The sequence below is a fragment of the Pagrus major genome, chromosome 8, assembly GCF_040436345.1.
Source record: "Pagrus major chromosome 8, Pma_NU_1.0".
NCBI lineage: Eukaryota > Metazoa > Chordata > Actinopteri > Spariformes > Sparidae > Pagrus > Pagrus major.
The window spans coordinates 26,446,995-26,468,816 of NC_133222.1; the positions used below are offsets into that span (position 1 = coordinate 26,446,995).

A 21,822-nucleotide genomic window follows, 5' to 3' on the forward strand; every position below is an offset into this window, starting at 1 on the left:
TAAGCTTCAAGCCTCTGAGTAGTCTGACTCACTGGATGCACACTGTTGATATAAGAATGACATTAGATGCCAGTGTCTCAACACTAATGAGATAAACAAAATCTAAAAGTCTTCTTTTTGGTAATTACAATTTTTACCAAAAAGGTAAAAACATACAGATAGTATAACGCCTACTAATTTCTTCTTACATCCCATTCCATCATTCCATAGAGAGGCTTAATATCAATGAACACTGTGGTGGAATTACTTGAAGTGATGCTGCTACATATGTGTGTATTGAAGTCCAGCAGTTATCTATTGTGCTGTGTGTTTTGCATGACTACTATCACCTCTCCTCCAGAGTTCAGTCTGATATTAATGTCCTCCTGCCATCACTACAGGAAAAGTACATCCTCATTGGCTTGGCGTACACTGACAACACTGTACCCGAGTAAAACTGTGCACATGTATTCTTCTGTCTCTGTCTGACCTGGAGTTTTGGATGGGTATGTTCTCAGAAACAGATGGCAGCTAGATAACATTGTGTCTGTTGGGTGTGTGAATGTTAGTCCCTTTCCTTTTTAATCAACATACAATTAGTTTCATCTTCCTCCTCATACTTGCCCTGGGTACCTAAAATGACTAATGGCATTATTGCACCATCTCGTGGAAGAATCTGTAAATCACAGTTGGTTTGGTCTTCTTGTTTGCATGCACACTGCCTTCCCGACACTAAAATTGAGGATGAAAATGCTTGTGAATTGAAAATGATAGTATATTACAAGTAGAACTGCCATTTATCATGCAGGTGGAGGACAAAAGATTAACATATAGAACAAAAAAAAAACATGATGAATATTTGTAGAGAACTGACCAAGAAACCTTCTACCATCTAAAGCAACAGTTAAACCCATCCTGTGTCTCTACAGAGATGTGCAGGGAACATGGCAAGGATAGCTCGGTATAAAGACGTAGGAAACTGCTTGTCAAGTCCAAAAAACATAAAACTGCTTCTGAAACTACAATGTGAAATTTTTACGGGTTTATTCTAAATTTGTTGAATATAGAAGATATAATTTGCCAACCCACTGCTTTGGACCTGTTTAAAACAGTACTCTCCTCTGTTTCACAAGAGCTCATGTTGGATCTCTGCACTGACATGGTGTTAGACATCAGTTCTGTTACTTCTGTTCCAAAATCTACAGTCAGCTCCTTGGTTTTACTGATGTTCAGCAGTAGATTGTTCTCTGTGACAGTTGATTTCCTCCCCCCGATACTTTTTACATTTGTTGGTTTTACTGCAAAATAAAAGTGTATTTGTTTCAGATAATAGTAATAGTAATGTGAAGTCTACTTCCTTAATTTGTAGTCACATGACTCCTATGGTTACTAGAGACAGGGGGTGGCTCATTTTACCCACTGGCTCCATTTTTCCCCCTGTTCTCCCCTGCATGATAAATGGCAGTTCCAGTAGAGTGATGATTGTGAGCACCATCCATTCACAGTCATTTTCATCACAGCTGCGGTCAGTTATGACATCCCAAGTTTTGACAGTGTATAAACCTGCTTTCTTATTTGTTTCTTACTTTCTTACGTTCACCACTGAGGCTTTGCCCTTTCTCTTTATCAACACTCTTACAAAGCAAACTACACCACATCAGCTACAGGTCAGCACTGGTGTGTAGATGATTGATTTGTTATTTAGTTTTTTCTTGCACATTTTGATGTTGAATATGTATTTATTACAAATGGTTTTGTGCTGCGACTGGATGTATAAATGACTGCATGTTTGTCTAATGTTCTCTCTTTGTATGTTTCAATGTGAAGTGAAACATGGTCTGGGTCTGGGTCATTTTTTATCACATGATGAAAGAACCAGCAGCACTTAGATAGGCTATATAACAGATGATCACTGGTTAGATTTACAGATCCTCTATCAGTGGTGGGAAGCTACTGCTTGTATTCCAAAACTACTTTTTGCTTGAACTGATGATGTTGCTGAGCAGATGACGCAGATCTTAACGTCGACCTCTGCTGTTGGCTGCTTTGCTTTGATCAAAGTTTGGCTGTAATCTTAAGGCCAAAAATACTGTCTGTGTCTCAATGTAGGATGAGAAACTGTTGCTTTTTTTGGCACTATCATCACTGTTTTTATGAGATAGGCATTAATTAGCTGTTTTGGTGACATTTCTTTGATTACAGAAGATAAAACTCTCTGTGGTTAGTGTGGTGGTTCACAGAAATAAAAACAAGACAAGAAAACAATGCAATCATGAGGAGCGTTAATTCTTCTTCTCCTCGAAGGCACACGTGGAAGCATGTGTTGGAATAATGGGTGTGAGATGTTTTTGGTACCAATGGATATGCTACATGCAAAATAAGCTTTTCTACATCATCGCAAAGCCGACATGTTTCTGCTCCCTACTTGTCAAAAACAGCAGCTTGGTCACAGGCCTTAAAGCAACACTATGTAGTCATTTGTATTTTGAGCGATTATCTGAGTGCAGTGCAACTTTCAGAAATACAAATCCCAGGTTTCTGTGGCAGTTTGTCAGATGTAATATACATGCTAACTACAAACAAAACTAGCACATCATAACAATGTTAGTCCTTGAAAACGTATGTCTTGCTCAGGCATTTCTTGCATGAGGCAGTCAAAGTTGAAGGTGCAACAACACAAAACATATTAATTAATAAGCCAGATAATATTGGTGACTATTCAAGAGTCCAGCTCTGCGTCTGTCTGCAGCCTTTTATTTAGCTAAGCTGTCGCCTATGACTAAAAGTCAGTCTGAGATCTTGTCCCTGGCCTCTCACTCGATCACTGTCTCTATTTCTCTTCTTAGCTTCTTCCATCACTGACCTCTTCAGTCTCTTCACCTCTGTCATGATGTCAAGATGCTGCTGAGCCCAGTTCCATTACCCACTTGCATTATTCGCTGCTGTGATAGTGGTGTAAACATACATTAGGTTAGGTTTAGGCACAAAAACTATGTGGTTAGGTTTAGGAAATGAGTTCAGTTACGTCCCTTACCTAACTTACACTAATTACTAATTACATAATTTACATGAGTTACCTCACTTACATAACATAAAAACAGTTGGTCACTTGGAACCCAGTTTCCTAGAGGAATGTGCTGTGTTACACCCATCCAACCCCCCTGACACAAACTTTTCTCGCTCTTCATACAAGAAGAGAGTTGCCTCTTGCAGTGATGTAGGAGGGATAACTACAGCGTCACACTTACAGTGGTAGGCTACTGACCAGGCTGCTGTATTTGACACGCTGGGAGTGAGAACAGATCGCCAAAGCAGATGGAAATTCAAAATGTCAGCAATTCCCTTTAATAAAAAGAAAGTAATAAAGTCAAACAAGAGTAAATGGTAACAATATAATAATATAGGTTTCCTGTCATTTACATGAAAATTCATGCATGCAATATTGTCAATATGATTTCTTACATAAAATGAATTTACAAATGTCTCATTTCGCTGAAAGTGTCAAGGTCTTAAGCTGTGTAAGTCGTTTTTTGTAACTCGGATGATCTGACACTTTTCACCACACAACTTTTCCTGTTCTACCATGGCTGAAGACAGATCGTGTCCTCTTGGTGGAGCCTCACAACCCTCCCAAACAGAGCTGAAAGATTAACAATGAAACAGTAACAATGAAATTGCTTCTGAACACAGTTTTTCTTTTTATTAATTCATGTCTTTATTTATTTGGATGTGTGTCTGACATTGCTGTAATGCAGAGATAAAAAGCCATAATGTGTTCTTTGTTTGAATATTTTGTATCTTAAATCATGTTCTTCTTTTCATTGGTTCTGTGCAAAATGTTTTATTGTTTGAATACATTTCTGTGTATATTTGTGGCTGTGACAAATCAGACTAATTAAAGGAGTCCATCAATGCACAGTCTTTCTGATAAAATTCATCACATGTACAGCTGCATTTAGACAGAAAAACAAGAGCTTAAAATCTGATCTTGACATGATAACACATTGAAATCAATAAAATACAATATATATAATTATAAATCTCAGGATAAAAACAATACCACATTCAGTTTGAAAGAGTGTCTGGATTAGATTGATTTATGATCAGCAATCACTCCCTCTGACAGATAAAGATCGTTTAAATGCTTATTAATTGGATGTTACTTAGGCGCAATACCATTTCCATTTTTTACCCCTACCCCTCTTCTTAGAGTGCCCCCTTGCTCCTCAGAACAGAGTTAAAACAGGTAGTGGTTAAACCCTTCAAGACTTTTGTTCATGTAAACAGACACAACGGGACACTTCCAACTTCAGCTGTGATGATTTTTCTGGTGTTAGCGTGGCAACCCTGGTATTATCACAATACTTTTTGCCTTTTATCAGATGGAGAAAGAAAAGCTATTTGTTCACAACTTCATGCTGTCAATCAAGTCATCGGTTCAGTTCAGTTTGAGGAGTCATATGTTATCAAAGGGCAACATTCAAATACATCACAATGTGGGACTGTCATGTACAAATCAGCAATAAATATGTAACGTTTACTTGTTAGCTCTCAACACGTGAGCAAACTAGTAGCGATTTTTTGTTTAGAAGTTTTAGGCTTGTTAAAGAGAGAGAGGGTGTATTGAGATTGGGCCTTAGTGTCAAAGCTCCAGTCTGAATCCAGTTATAATGAAGTCTGTGCTGGGAGAAAAAATACTCACTTTTGTCCAGCTTCTGCAGGACTGGAGGAGGTTGGAGAAAAGTGGCACACCAACCACAGCATCAGACCAAACTAGCATCACATCATCGAGTGCCAACCAAAACATTACTGTGAATCGACATAAGGAGAGAGCATCCGTAACATCCAGTAATTACAAATTATTATAATTAAGGTTCCATCCAACCATATTTACACAAATTATGAGGTATTACATTTTACCTGATATGTTATAGCATAGTACTCTTTGTATTTTTTATGTCATGTACTTAATTCCTGGCAGAAGCTCCAGGTTTCTGTTGTATTTATTGGTCTTTTGTTCATTATAAAAAAGTAACAACTATTTTAATATGGGCGATGAGTCATAGCTCCCAGGATGTTAGTGAATCTGATGTCCAGTCTGACTGTTGAACCAGTCCCAGATCTCCTGCTTGTTCTGTTGCAGCCATTTGATGTTAGCTCTGGTCCTCTCCAAGGCCTGCTCCACAGCCAGGGTGGCAGTGCCAAACCCTGCTGCTCCATGCTCCTCCACAAACTCCCCCAGCTGCCACAGAAAAACATGACAGAACAGTTTAGACAGACAGACAGTTTGATGCTAATAAGTGAACCAGGAATTGTTACAGAGGACGTACTTGTTGTAGTTCAGCAGGTGTAGAGAACCTTGCTGTCACCCCACTGATCAGAGAGGCAAAATTGAAAGAACCCACACCATATCTGAAAAAAACGACACAACTCAACTCAAACAAGAACTAACTCTGATTCTGGTTTAGTTTAACACAACACCTTTACATATTTCTTAATTCTCTCCTTTATTTCTTTTTAATTCCTTCCTTCCTAGCTTCCTTCCTTAATTCCTTCCTTCCCTCCTTAATTATGTCCTTAATGCTACCTATTTCTTTTGATAGTGTAGTACTCACTGTGTGAACATGTATTCCCACTGTTCTCTGACAAAGTCCCATGCCAGAATCTGTCCCACTCTGTTGCTGGCAACAGCTGTGATGACAGTGGTGGCATCCTGCTTACGGATCAGAGCTGCGTTTAAGGTGTAAGACAGATACCTGCGAGGACGGAGAAGACTATCCATTAATAACTGTTCTACACGTATTTCCAGTAGCATTCTCCCATCTCATTTTAAACACAAAATAGTCAACTCATTGGTTTTAAATAATTTTGGAATTATTTTAAATACCTTATCAAAGATAATAGAAAAAAACTATAATCAGTGTATTTCATGGTATGTTTGGAAATTCACTGCTGGCTTTGATTCCTCTCATAGCACTGAAACTCAATTCATTAAAGCGACCAATGATTAACTGCTCTCTGCCAGCTGTAGTTACTGTTCTGTTTCAGTCCTACTTGATTTCAGTTTAGCATTTGACCAGTCTATTTGAAACAATCATTTTGAAAGGTGGGTGGACATTATATGACAGTCACATAACAAAATGTCTTGTTTCATCCACTGGATGTAGGTAAGGGGAATGAAGCATTTGGTAACTTGTTAATGAAAGCACTACTAGCCAAATCTTTGTAAAGGACTGAAGGAAGCATACCTCTTCAACAGCTGTATCTTGGTGGTACAGGCCAGTGCAGACATGAGCTTGCTGGCTTCACTAGCTAGAGTAGCATTCTTGAACTGTGACCAGCCAAACTCCCACTCTGCCTCATCACCTGCTGCGATGGCACTGCAGTACACTGCTGAGCGCAGGTTGGGCTCGATCCTGAGGAGAGTGTTGGTGATAACTCACTGATTAACTTACAACCTCTATTCCCAAAAAGTTTTGTATAAACACAATGCAATTAGCAAATCCTTTTCGAGTACAATAACATGCCATTTAATGTCCCGACCAATACACTTTTTGTAAATATCCACTCATTTTAAATTTGATGCCGCAACAAGTTGGGGCAGGAGCCACAATACACTGTGAAAGTCACGCTCCAATCCTGTTTGGAACATTCCACAGGTAAACAGGTTCATTGGTAACAGGTGATAGTATCATGATCGCGTATGAAAGGGGCATCCTCGAAAGGCTCAGTCATTCACAAGCAAGGATGAAGAGAGGTTCACCACTTTGAGAGTGAGTATATATTAACAAAAAACAATAAAGTTCAGTTTGAACATTAAATATCTTGTCTTTGTCCTCTAATTCAATTGAATATAACTTGGATTGGCAAATCATTGCATTCTGTTTTTATTGACATTCTACACAGCGTTCTAACTTTTTTACAATCAAGGTTGTAAAAAGGGAGTGTGATCAAATGAAATATAAAATAGACCAACAAATTGTGTTGAGGGCTGTCCATCCACTGTTTGAACCATGTGATGGTCAGGTTCTGACATTCTGTTACTCCAGTCCTGCAGGCCATACGGATGGCGTTCACCTGGTTATACCTGCAGGGAGAAACAAACAGTCAAAAACAATTTCAACCATTTCATTATAAACAACAGAGAACTGAGTTGTAAAGAATGACCACAAGTGTAATATATTATGTCCAATACTGTCTGATTAAGGAGGCAGTATTCATGATGATTCAGGAGTCTCACAAGGGATATTTGTTGCATGTCATCTCTCTTTCTCTGTCTAATGTAAATACGAAAGAAAAAGCAAAGCTTCTTCTTGATTGGCTGTTCAGGTAAGTGGATCACTGCAGAAAAGAGAAAAGGTAAAGGAAATGAAAGCCTCTTGAGCCTGTCGCTGAACTATCCATGATTTCACCCATTTAGAGCATTTTGTCCTTATTTGTCTCCTCTGCCTCTTCAGTGACATTTGTTACTTTTTATCAGACATGTTCTCGATTAGAAGCGGCTATATTAACAAGAGGGATGTCAAAAATGCTGCTTAAGCACAACAGCGGTCCGTATATTGGCAGAGTGGTATTTCCTCTGAAATCCACTGATTGGCTGCCAGCTGCAGTCTTTATGGTGTGTTCAAGTGCAGCTTTTGGCCGAGACACAAGAAACACAACAGTCAGCCTTCAGCACAGCTGGTTCTTTGATGTCTGTTTGGTGTGTCAGGGACTTAACTGAACTTAACTTAACGTAGTATTTTCTTTTTTGATGTACTGTTGCCATGTGTGGTGTCCTTGGGTGCTTTGAAAGGCGCCTTTAAATAAAATGCATTATTATTATTATTATTATTATTATTATTATTATTATTAACACTTTATTTGAAAGGGTGTGCTTAAGTCTTTATGAATGTTAATGACTGTTGTCATTAAGTATCACTCGGTCAAAAATGTCACCGTAAAGTTGTCATTGTTTGAGAGGTCTTTGTTATAACAACCTGACATCAACCAGGACACAGAAGTACACTCACTGGTCAGTGTGTCTGTCAGGAACACGGGCCCAGTCTGATGTCATGTTCTTGAAGTGCAGGAAGAGGGGAGACACCAGCTTCTTTATGTAGTCCTGGAGGTATTACAGAGAGGTGAGTAAAGGATGCTGGTTTTCTGTCACCAATGCTTTGCCTCTTAATGGCTACCAGGGGGCAAAAAGATGAACATACTTCAAAAAAACTCTGTCACTGACACACACACGTAATGTTGTGTACCTGCATAGGCTGATAGACTTCAGTCCGGTCCAGCATGAGGTAGTAATAGTGCAGGTTATCCAGAGTAGACTGCCAGGGCATGTATTCTGTCTCCAGAGACAGATAGGAGGTTGTCCTCAGAGCAAGAGTAGTGGACACCAGCTGAGCCCTGCAGAGAGACGAGATACACGTTTTAGATTAATTAATATAAAGTTGGGCTATCTGTCTACCCTAATACAGTGGAGGTGAATGTGTTTTTAGCTGGACCGCAGTAAAGCAGGGCCAGCCCTATAAACATGATAGTCTGACTAATGTCACACCATTGATTTGTTGAGTGTTGGAGTTTCCATATTGGCTGTAGCTCTTTCAGAATGAGGCGCTAATGTCCTCTGAGGCCATTGCTACTGGGTTTGAACTTGAATGTTAACTTATGTTTGGGTGACTTCTTAAACCAATGATTCTGTTGTTTCTGTTGTTTCCTGAAGAGAACAATCTCACAAAAGATATCTCATAATCTAAAAGACAGATTGCCATGAAACCTGCTGAGTGCACTCAGGATTTCAAGGGGATCAACCCTTGTGATTTACTAATCCAATGACCTTTCATCTAGCATGCTTATGCAAATGTGCCAAATGTTGCTAGTCTGCAAGTTGTTTTACTAGTTATGCCCTTAGAACAGCAAAGTTGTAAATGTGTTACTTGCATTTGATTTTCAGTCTTATTTAATTGCTTAAACATGACGAAAAGATCCACACACTGGTCCTATGGTGATATGGCCAAAGCATTTGTATGTGAAGATGGCGTCTCTGAGTGTATAAGTCTGAGGACATATTAGCATATTTCAACATCACTTGTGGTTGTGTTAATAAAGTGCACTTAGGGCGGCAAGTGTGAGGCCCTTTTTTCATTTTTCATGTTTTCACCTTCCAAGCATGGAAATTGGATGAAAGCTGCATCAGAAAATCCAAGCAGCTACACTGACTTACCTGGCCAAATTGAAAGCGTCATCCACAAGCTGGGCTCTGTTTATCACTGGTATCACCTACACAGCAGAGTGAAATACAAACTTTTATTGTACAGTCTGCAAACACTGAAAGAAAAAAAGGGATAGAAAATGAAAACAAGGTCTTGCATTCATGAAATAGTAAAATCCTGACTGTGTACCTGGTGCTCTGAGTTCAGCTGAGCCAAGAGCCTTTCCCAGTTTCCAAGGTCATAGTTTACCCTGTAATATCCAGTCGCATTGATGTTGGCCAGAACCCACAAATCACCACTCCTCATCTCCAAGTTTACCGCTGACAGAGAGAAGACAGGGCATTAATAAAGAGCTTTAAGAAGGTTTTACTAATAATATAATAATAATATCCACCTGATGTGATGGAAAATAAAACAAACCATTCACATTTCATAGCCATTGACAGTATTTTGCAAACTGCTTAGTTGATAGACTGGTACTTGTGATTTCTAAGTATTACATATTAGTAGAATATTATTAAACAAACCTTCCTTTTCCATCAGCCACCACATAGCTCTCTGGACCTCACCAGACTTCATCCACCTGACAGGAATCAGCCACTCATAGCTAGAGGAGAAAATACATGAAACTTGTGTTCATGATGTAGGCGAGTTACATCAATTTCAAGTCAATTTTATTTATATAGCCCAACATCACCAATCACATTGCTGTCTCATCACATCTGTACAGTGTACGACATACTTGTCTTTGGACCGTCTATTCAAGTAAGGAAAAACTCCCCTTTAGCAGGGTAGAAAATGGTGGAGGTAAGGAGGAAGCAAAGAGGAAGACAAGGTAAATACTTGTTGTGTTGCATACTTGTAAGGTGATTCAACTGTGACATTAGCCTCTGGGTCCAGCAGAAAGTGCCTCTGGGAAACCACTCCTGTGGGAGTATCTATGGTAACCACAGGAAAGCCCATCTGGAGCACCCAGCGGTTCATGATTTCACAAACTGGACGAGGAAGTGAAACATTGTTGGCTTTCACTGCCTGATGACAAAGGTGACAGAAAGCATCTTAATATTACTGGCAGTCAAAGATTTTCTGGTTTAGTTCAGGTCAGGGCAAGAAGTATAAAGAGATGGAAACTCTGTATAGCAAGGAGGTTGGAGAAAGATGTTCGTGTCAGGACTTTCACCCAACAGACCGCCCACCATGTCAGTGGTGAGTTCTTTTAACTTTGTAGGTAAATGCCGTCATGTACATCATGTAACGGAACTAATGTTATTTTAAGCCAAATCACAATGTTTTCCTAAACTGTGAGTCGAACACTCACAGTTTGGTTAGGTTTAGGAAAACAACAGTCGTGTTGTTTTGGGAACACTGACAGTGGCCTGTTCAGTTGTCTAGGTGCGAGGATGTGTCGTGTATTACATACTTGAATATGTCAAAAACAACATACATATTTTCCTAAAACAACACAAGTCGAGTCTCTGTGCACAGATGCAAGTAAGTGTAACCAGAGACATTTTTGGAAAAAAAAACAAAAAACAAATCTTACCATTTGTAGATGGTGCCACAAGTCATTCCCTACTGTGTTACTGTAGGCAAAGTGATTGAGGTAGCTCTGGAGACAAAAGAAAGACAGGATTTTTACCTGCGGCTGAATGATCGTGATAGAGTAATTAATCTCAACAACAAGTTTTAACTACACACCAGGATGTACATATTATGCAAATGTTTCGACAACGACAAAGACAAACATACATTGAGTCCCTGGACAAAGACGGGCTCTGAGAGGAAATCAGACAGCATCCTCAACACTGCTGCACCCTGAAGAGCCACAGACACACACACAGAGGCAAGATCAATCTATATATCAACCTGTTTAAAGGAACATTTTATGTTGTACAGCACAAAATTAGAACAATGTCTGAATGCTGAATTTTCTTTTTTTCAGTGCATTTTCTGGCCTTGGCTGCACCCTGTTACAATGTAGATGTGTGTATGCTGTAATGTTTTATAAAAGAAGATATTGCTGATGTCTGTGTACCTTGCTGTATGAGATGGTATCAAACTGCTCTGTGATCTGGTCAGGCAGGATGATACTGTCCTCTTCAGAGGACAGAGGATGAGAGGAGGTCAAAGCATCGACTGCAAACACCCGGTGGATGTCATCAAGTACTATCAAGTCTTTCTGGAGCAAACAGACAGACAGAAATGTATGAAGAGTTCACATGATGTGCAAAGGTGGTTCAGAATTGTATACACTGTATTGACAAGAGAACAGCAAGTGTCAAGTCCACATGCAGGGAACATTGTGCTCTCACCAAGTTCCAGTCAGGCTCAGCGTGGTCTGCTCCCAGGTACGACACATATGAGGCAAAGCCCTCATTCAGCCAGACCTCATTCCACCACTGCAGAGTCACCAGGTTTCCAAACCACTGCACCACAGATGACATCACTCAATTTGTTGTTAAGCAATGAGTAAATCACAGTCTCTCACATGATACAGTAGAAAAATGACAATAAATCTGTTCACCATGTGTGCTAGTTCATGAGCGATGATGGTGGCAGTGGTCTCTTTGTTCCTGTTGGAGGAGGTCACAGGGTCATAGAGGAGGTTGGTTTCTCTGTACGTCACCAAACCCCAGTTCTCCATCGCCCCAAAATAAAAGTCTGGCAGAGCAATTTGATCTGTGAGGCAGAGAGCAGGTTTAATGCAGCTGAAAGGAACTCTCCTTGAAGTCATGCCGATATACTGTAAACCATAACTTGAAAAATGCAGTTCATCCACACTAAGTTACAAAAGCATTTCCACACTCCACTGTTGTGGTGTCAAGCCAAACGCAAGGAGAGCAACAGTACTACATCAACCCCTGGTGTACTGGGATGGCAGCATTAATCTCAGTGATGTATATCTCAAAAGAAGATAATGACAAACTGAGCGGGACATTTCCTCAAATGTATATTAAGGCAGGCTCACCTGACTTGCTGAGGGGGTAGGAGATGTTATAGTACAACTGGAAGAAGTTCAGTATGGGTCCAGTCACATTGAGGGCGTAGTCTCCTTGTCCCTGATCAATGGCCGCCCTGCGAGCCCAGATACGGATCTGAACACACAACAGCAAAAAAGTTTGAAGACTGAAGTAAAGATATTTTTGTACACAAGTGTGAGAATTTCTTCTTCTGCTTTCCTTTTAGTTATTTTAATCATTTTGATTTATTTTATAGTAATTTGTGATGTTCGTATCACTGGTTGGACAACAAATTCATTGTGAAGGTGTCACAGGGCTCTGAGTAATTCTGACAACATTTATTTATATTTTCAGAGATTTTACAAACAACACAATCAGTCGTTAAACAGAGAAATTAATCAGCAGACTAATCCAGAATGAAAATAATTACTAGTTGCAGTCCTATGACACCACATTGAAATTGGTTCAACCTCGACCAACTCAAAAAGTAAAAATCTTTTGTTATTAATAATCTAATGATATAATATTTAACAGTGCAAGTATTCCTCCAGCACTGTCCTTCCACCACTCTTCTAACTTGTTCTGATACTTATAGAGAAAACTACGGTGGCTGACGGGTGCAAATCACAACAGCAAGTCAGAAAACACAATTGCAAATTCCAAAAACACAACAACATTAACCAGAAAACACATCCGAATTTTGTCAAACGGAAAAGGCGGGACTTGTACTTGGTGAATGGGCAGATCAGTGTCAATAACAGTGGGAATGTGCAGAGGTCCATGCTAACCGGAAATCATACAGAAGAAGACGCGCTTGGTCATCACGCTCTACATCGATGAAGGAAAATTGGTGAGAAAATAAGTTTTTCTTTATATAATATTATGAATAGTTCACATGGTAATGTGTCAGTAACATTTAACACTACTGAATACATTACGAATGATTAATTCATTAATTCATTTATTAACATTCTCAACAGTTCACGTCGTTCCCCTGTTAATTCCTTTTTAGTGAAGCCGTCAGAACACTGGGGCAGCAAAAGGATGTTGATGAAGCTGCATGTTTCTTTTTACCCTTGTTTCTGTCACGATTTAGATATTTGGTATGGACTTTTGTGTTTGGTGTGGAAATTTTGTTTTTGAGTTTCATAGGTTCATCTCAGGCTGAGACGTGGTTTCCCCTGAGGGCTGGAGCTGGACACACACATCTGCAGCAAATCTCCTCACGCTCAGCTCGAGCAATTAAAGCTCTGTTGGGCAGAAACACATAGTGGTAGCAGGTACACTTGTGTTGTACCTATAACACAGGTGTACCTTCTACGTTCTATGAAAGTGAGCTAATTAACTCTCGTTCCAGCATCATTGTGGCCCTCGATCAATTAGGGAATCACTGCATTAAAGTGATAAAATGGATTTCTGTTAATGTGACGGACAGTTACCAGAGTGTCTCCTTCTGCACTGATGTGTGAGTAGTCAGAGATGACGATGGCCAGTAAATAGGTGGACATTTTCTTGGTTGGCTCAAACTTGGTCTGTATCACAGCTACTCCATCAATAGTGGTGTTCACAATATCTGAAAAGACACAAACACACAGTGTTTCACACATTTATTTTCAGAGGAAGAGGAGCGTGGCTGGAAACCTGAGGCAGGCCCAGTGGAGTTTGGCTGTAGGGGTTCTCTTGGCAAATCAGTTTTGTCCCTGTTATGTGAACAGGGTATAAGAAGATGGAGCCTCATCAGTGAATGGCAATGGGTTAGAAGACAGTTAACTGACTGGGGCAAAAATGGTTAAGATGATGCAGGACAGAAGTGCATGGTGTGTTACTTGAGAGGATGAAGTAGCTGAAGAGGCTGGGTTGTTTGGTGAATTGAGCAGCAGGCTGCTGATGGCTGGATGGATGCATGCTGCCTGACAGGCTGTTGGCTCAACATGTTGCATGTTGTTGTCTAATAGTGTTAGGCAGAAGTGTATGCATAGTTGGTTGGGGTCGTAGCTGTAGCAGATTGTCCTACAGTATGTGGCTCATTCAGCACCTGGCATAGCATGCTGTTAGCTTGCTAGATAGTTTAGCAGGTTGTTTGGTTCATTTAGTGGCCCAATAGGCATGCTAGTTAGCATTAGTATTACTCTCATTCTTTGAGGTAGCTCTGAGTCTCAAAAAGACTGCTGACCCATGACTTAACATGATTATTTGCCTGTTGGGTGGTGGCTTGAGCATTGCTGCCAGTGTAGCAGCAGGTTGCCCACTCTGCTGGCTTAGTGTCATGTGGAGTTTGTATGGAAATTGTCCTAGTTGAAGTAGAGAGTTGCTGTATAGTTAGGTTCATTTTTTAAACATCAAGGGCCCTTACACTCAATATTCAACTCACCACCACGAAGGAATTATGTGAGCAACCTAGGTTTCACATTAGAGCAAATGATTCATATCACCATACTCACTTAATAGATGGAGCAAACTTACTCCTGCCGATGTAACACTTTTTGTGTTGCTCACACCATAAATACTGCTACCGCTGACTCTGAGGCTGCAATGACCAGCAGGTCGTTTACCGTCACAGCATTGGTGTAACCCACAATATATATATATATATATATATATATATATATATATATATATATATATATATATATATATATATACATACATGTATATTCCACAACATGTACACTAGCTTGCAAATCTCTGTACAAGAACATTTATGTACAATAAAGTTAGAGGAATACAGCTCTGTAATGTCCCATGCCCAGTTTTCCTTCTGGCTGTCGTTGTTCGAGGCTAGAGCCATGTTGTGACGCTCTGGTGCTCAAACACCACCATTATCAGCTCCTCCATGTTTGCCACAATGCCGGCTATTTCCAAGATGCCCGCCCCCTTCTATTTGATTAGCCAATTCCAGGCGGCTACTGCCAGAAGTTCAGCATTGTGAACTCTGAGCGGCAGAGCAAAATCTTTGCATGTTGATGTGGGTGCATGGCTTCTTAGTCCAACCACCGCATCGAAACTGCTTCACCTCTGCTGCCCTTCCCTCATTGAAATGGTGGCGAGGTCAAGGGATATTATTTAAGAAAAGATTCTCATAGTAGAGGGGTTGCTAATTAGTAACCCTACTGGTTAAGGCTATTGGTAAGACTAGTGGAATCAGTTATACTGTGATGGTGGTTGGAAAACTGAGCAGGCCATGGCATTCAGCAGTGGTGGAAAAATCTTGCTTATTGGTTACACAGGTCTGATTGCATGTAAGATAATACTGATGATTTTAACTGTGGATTTATACTAATACAACCATTGTTTGATACATGTAGACTGCACTGACCTCTTTCTTTGCCATTGGACAGGGCTACAGTTCCCGGGGGATGGATAAGAGTTATATAGAAAACAGCTTTTATAGCAGGCTCATCGAAACAAGGGAAGGTCTTTCTGGCATGAGTTGGATGCATCTGAGAGGTGGCAACAATCCTGAGAATGCACAACATTCAGATTGATTTTAGATTAGATTTCAATATTCACTCACCAAAACAAATGTTGATATAGATATAGAGGGACATAGAAGATCTTACTTTCGGACTCCATCTTCTTCATATTCACTCCTGTAAAAGCCTGCTAAGTCATCAGCTAGTTCACCAGTGAACTTAGTGTACAGCAGATACTTCTGTCCTTGAGTTAATTTGCCATCCAGCTGGATGACCAGATACTGGGTCTTAGGCTGCAGCCAGGTGGACTTAATATTGGGAGCAGATCCACCATCTGAGGAAGAAAGTGATGTAGAAATATTATGCCAAGAATTCATATTGACCCTATTCTTATTCTTTTTATTGTCTTTTAATCATTTTAGACAAAATTGTACTTTTTTTAATGTGTGACATTAAAATCTAGTTGAAAAAACCCCTCCTTTAAAAAAAATAAATAGTTTTCTTCATGAAGATTGATCAAATATGAAAGCAACAAGGCTAAATGAGATGATGTAATTTCTACCTCTCTACAGTGTTTTCTGAGAGCTCTGCTTTAGAAAATATTCAGAGTCTCTCCTTTATATTAGAGGTGTACTTTGTAGGATGAGATACAAGGTAGAATTAGTACTATGAACTAGTTTTTCTCTTAGCCGTTAAATGTTGAAAATGATCAAAAAAATAATTTGACACTTGTTGTCCCCAGTGTGTACTGTACCTGCAGCGCTGAGCCTGACAATGTGTGAGTTGTCCAGTGTAGTGTAGTTGAGTTTGTTAGAGTGGATCAGGATCAGATCAGTCTCTCTCACACACTCAAACTCAACAGTGGATTGGCCTGATGAATTCATGGAAACAACAGAGACATTATTTCTAGATGCATCTTAGAAGCAGTTACAAAAACTAGAAGGTGAAAGAAGACGTTGACATAAACAATACATAATAAATAGTTGTGCAGAAATCCAGAAATAGATTAAAACAAATCTATAACTGTAAGTACAGAAATAAATATATGTAGATTTATGGAAATGTAGAAAGAAAATGATTATTTATCTATGTCCAGATTCAATACCTGCATTCATTTGTTCAATTATGCATTTAATTTATGAATTTCTGTAGTTATGTCAGCATTCATGTACATATTAATAACATTATTTATCAAAATATTTATGTATTTCTTTATTTATTGATTGAACTCATTTTTTTCATCCTAAAAACTATTTGACTTATTTATATCAGATATGTTTTTGTTAAAAAAAGGCAGGAATCAAGCAAAATTAAGTTAATTTAAGTAATAATCTGGAAGATTTTCATGTAAATAATTATCTGTTAAGTCACTATCTATAGCTGAATGAGGTAACACAATGATGATTGAGCCTATGGCCCACTAATGAAAGCCCTTGCGTTTGCTGTAATACCAAAGATGTGCACTGGGTGTCGGTGGCGACTTTCCCGGAAATTACCACAAGTGGCGCACAGTTAGTGACACGTTCACCCAGCAGTGGTTGGTGGTTTCGCATCATAATGACCTGAATACGTTCGTCTAATGTTAGACAATGAATAAGTATGTACTAGGGTTGGGCCAATGGCTGACAGCCATGCACTACTAATCCCTGGCCATCGTAACATCGTGATTTAAAAGGCTCCCCACCAGAGAACACAATCAAGTGGCGTGTCCCCTCAGAGTTGTCATAGGGCAAGAGTTGTTGTTGTTGTTGTTTGTGATATGTGGGGAGAGGAAATGTGAAGAACCAGCTGATTTAGGAGAACCCATTTGTGGCAGCAGTGTTTCTTTTCCCGCAGGCCGCTGTTTCTCTTAGTTATGCCATTTGTATACACAGTTTTCTCAGCTTAGCTTCCTTGGCTAGTCAGTCAACATTGTTTTATGCATATGAGGCTGAAGAAAGCTAAGTTATGAACATGTGGTGCGGAGACAAGGACACTTTTAAACTTGGCACAGGGATGTATGTTGGTGGGAATGGGTGATAGTTTCCTCTGCAGGATGAGACAGTCGGAGATTCATGTCAGAGCAACAGGGGAAAACAGCGGCGGCTACAGCGGTGAGCTAATATGCAACTGCTGGCTGAGGAGAACACTGAGGAGACACGCTGCCTCAAATTCATTAACAACAATGTCATCGACCATCACAATGTTTCACTGTTGACATTGTCATATGCCATATCGCCCTGCCCAGGTATGTACATACCGTTACTTTTATAGCAACTATTTTTTATTCGGTAAATAGTAAGTGTTATAATTAATGTCCCAGAAGACATCATTCCCTTTACGCTTTCATGTGGTGTTGTTATGGAGGCGTGGCAAAGCTGCCAACTGACCCACGTCACACAGATCTGGATCTCCAGGAAGCAGTGAGGCCCAAAAATACAGCTGCAATTGCCACTTCCAGAAATCTTAGAGATTGCCACTTTAAGTTAGAGGCTTGGCAGGTCGATACTCCACATAAAGTGTGATGAGTTCCTGTTCCTAAAGAAATGCTATTTATATGGACATTTGTACAGTGGAGACACACCAGCAGAGCACAAAATCACAGCTCTACCTACTAAGTGACCTGAGCTATAAACAGGCCTTAATGATTCTGTCCAGCAAATGAATGTTGAATAGACATCAACATTGAAAAGAAAAAGTTAGAAATCATATTGCATTCATGCAGCGAAACAGCGAATCACCATGACACTGTGCTAACAACAACAGTTGATGTGGTTCTATAAAATATGATAAAATATTACTCATAAAGAACACACTGCTTTTTGAGCATACAGTTCATATACAACTGCACGGAATACAGAAATCTCTTGCCTGCTCTACAGACATGTTTAAACATGTTTTTCTGTTTGTGTGAATTTGAAAAGATAAATATTATAACTAATATACAGCTCACCTGTTGTCAGATGTACCACAAAACAGGCCTAGTCTGGTTATGAAGAGAGTGTATTATGAAAGATGTTCGATGATTTGGATGATCTTTGTGAAGTCGAAATTACAGATAGTATGCATCAATACAGTATGTTTCAAAAATGTCTCTTGAATCTTTTCCTACTTTGGATGTTTGATTGGTAAATGGACTTCATGTAACACTTTTCTGGTCTTCTAACCACTTCACATCATTCACCCATTCACACACACATTCAAACCCTGATGGCAGAGGCTGCCATGCAAGGTGCTGACCTGCTCACCAGGAGCAATACAGTGCTCCCAAACCAACCAAAGTGCCCCATAATATTTCTCTGCTCAGCCATTCACACATTTAATGGAACACTGAGCTTCGGGAGAAAACTGGGATTCGGTGACCCGCCCAAGGACATTTGGGCTGGGGCTGGGGATTGAATACTGACTCTCCGATTAGTGGACAACCCACTCTACCTCCTGAGCCACAGCCGACCCACCGGTTGGCAACAGAGATTTTACAATACAGCTGTTCTTGGACAGAGGACAGGGTGTCTCATACAGAGAACAGAGAATGCTCCAAGAATGCCAATATTAATAAAATCCACTGAGGAGCAGCATGACACATTGATGAGACCACAAGACATGTGGTGTACATAAGAAACCCTGTTAATCACCTGTAAAAATGTAGAGTCCAGTGTTTGGTTGAGGGCTGAGATGAGGCCTCAGAGTGATGTTGTAGTAGTCAGGGACTAAATCAGTGGAGAGGCGATAGCTGGGGAAAAACACAAAGTGTGAGTGAAATGAAATTTTGATGTGTACTTGGTCATTTGGGGCTTATCTTTCTATCCATAAAGCAGCACTAGGTGAAATGGAAAAGATGAGAAACAGATCACATTGTAATGTGCTAATGATGAGAGTGGATTACAAGTCTGGATATTCTCATATTACATACATATAACATAGGACAACATGTCAATATGAAGCCAGAGTACTTCAGCAATCAATCCAGGAAACATCTGACTTCACAAACTGCTTCATAATGATGTACGATTCACAGTATTTAAAAAATGCCACTAAACCAGTATAGTAATATTTATATATGACGTAACATAATGACTAAATATTGATAAATAGCTCTCCTGCTAGTCACCAGCATATATGCCTTTATTCACATTTAAAAAATTATCAGCATCGAAAGGCCCGAGCTGGGTCTGCACGGTGGACCCAGCAGGCTACAGAGGCAACGTGAGTCTGACAAACAGGTCTACAGGTGTGACGTGAGTCAGAGGTGGAGAGCAGAATATCATGGCCTCAGTATAAGAAACAAGACCTCAAACTGCTTCTGCAGCAGGAGAATGAGAGCAGAAGTCAGAGATGGATGTAGTTTGATGGCTGCGATTAGGATAAGGTAGCACTCCTCTGCAGGTTCACTTCACGTCTGATGAATGAAAGAAACGTCATTCAGATTTAGGTCGTCTGGGAGAAAGTCAGAGAAATTAAGCTGGACAGTTTTGGAAGGTTTGCAGTCAGGAGTAACTAATTAATTTATATTAATATTCATCCTGATATGTGTATCCTAAATGTGTATCCTATATGTATCTAGCCATATAAAAACTAGCTTTTATACAATGTTTTGGTTTAAAGTGTCCACATTTAAAAGAACTGTACACATGCACTGTTCAGCAGGTAGGAAGTTCATTTAAGACAGCTGTCACTCTGGACTCCAGTCTACTGTGTAGTTCATAGCTTTCATTCACTCACAAGACTGTTCTACAATTAATACAAATTATTTTATTTCTCTGTACTAATATGATAATCTGTTCAGCAAAGTATTTGATCTAATTTTCTACTATTTAATATAAAAGACAGGAGAAGAAGGAGAATAGAGTGAGAGGGGAAAAGAACAGCTCTTTAGATTGGACAGTCCTGTCTTGTAAAGTCTACTTTTCTCAGTCACAGTGGGCTTGTTAGTCAGTGGAATGTAACTAAGTACATTTACCCTGGTGCTGTACTATTTGAGGTATTCGTTTACTCAAGTATTTCCATTTTGTACAGCGTAATACTTCCACTCCACTACATCTCAGAGGCAGATACTGTACTTTTACTCGACCACATTTGTCGGACAGCTTTAATTATTTGTCATTTTTCAGATTGTAATTTTTTTAACACCCTTGCTGTCTGGTGAAAACCACGTGTAACTTTTAATTTGAATGTTTTCTGATAACCGAAGGGTGAAGTGTTGCTTTATGTGTTGATAAAATTCTCCTACTAGAGCTTAATAAACTATTTAAAGACCCTCTTGGATGAGCTGGACATTGCATCGTCACAAAGCAGAAAACAGGCAATTTTTCTGAACTCACAGGACAGCCACGCCAAAAAAAGTAGTATGTACAGTAGTTATGTTGAGCTCAACTGTAAACATCTACAGCAGTAAAATGACACGTACACATTAATGCAGCAGGAATAGTAATCCAAACACCACAAAAACACTGAGAGGTACCACTTCACTGCATGAGTACTTTTCATACCTTCTGTAATTAGTAATACCTGCACCTGCACCACCATCCAGTTACCTTTGTTTAAATACATGAAACCAGAATTGTCCCCTTTTTCATTTCATAAATTGTAATGTTGTATATATTTATGAGATACTAACAGCTAAACTGAAAATGTCAGATTTAGCTTTAACACTTTAGGCCAAATGTAATTAAGTAAGCTGATCTGTCATGACATGACAAAGGCCTTTGCATAATTCAAGGTGCATAAACATGTCAAAAACAGTACCTCTCTATAAAGTTTACACTAAAACCTGAACTTGAGACCACACTACATTTGCTTGAAATTAAATATGCGCTCCTACAGTTTGCTGTTTTTAACCCAAGTCTTTTAGTTGTGGTTATATTTAAGTGGTGAAACCCTGCACTGACTTATAAAATGAACAAATGAGTCATTAAGACTTTATGTCATTCATCTGTTCAGCTTATTTGGAAGGTCTCAATTCTGGTTAATAAAAAATAAAGCAGCTGCTCAGATTTACTGATCCAAGTTTATCCTTCATTCATGTTGTTTGGCATTTTCCCCCGTCCTGTGAGGCACAGTGGATCAGTGTATTGGCCTGCCCTGTGACTTTAGGTGAATTTTCTATCATGTATCCTGTATAACAGAAGTGTCAAACTTTTTGTCCTACCTGTCCCAAGGATCTGTGACATCATCACCATCATCTCCCCCTGTCAGGGCAATAGTCCACAACGTGACAATGGTTGCCACAGAGACTAGGGCTAAGACCACGGCCAAAATGCATATCTTGCTGACTCGGCAGCTTTTCCCCAT

The 21,822-nt window shown here is 39.6% G+C and overlaps 1 protein-coding gene across 1 annotated transcript; it reads right to left on the bottom strand.

The window, feature by feature from the left end:
* Positions 1-5,056: 5,056 nt before the first annotated feature.
* Positions 5,057-21,822, bottom strand: LOC141001654 (aminopeptidase N). Its single transcript, XM_073472799.1, has 23 exons — positions 21,680-21,822; positions 19,167-19,264; positions 16,307-16,423; positions 15,700-15,886; positions 15,456-15,598; positions 13,579-13,712; positions 12,148-12,274; positions 11,704-11,858; positions 11,492-11,605; positions 11,215-11,358; positions 10,929-10,994; positions 10,723-10,788; positions 10,039-10,211; positions 9,707-9,786; positions 9,369-9,499; positions 9,191-9,246; positions 8,226-8,373; positions 7,992-8,083; positions 6,956-7,066; positions 6,228-6,395; positions 5,595-5,735; positions 5,310-5,391; positions 5,057-5,221 (listed from the first exon to the last, which is right to left on the bottom strand). The coding sequence occupies exons 1-23, from the start codon at positions 21,820-21,822 to the stop codon at positions 5,057-5,059; spliced, it is 2,841 nt and encodes a 946-aa protein (XP_073328900.1).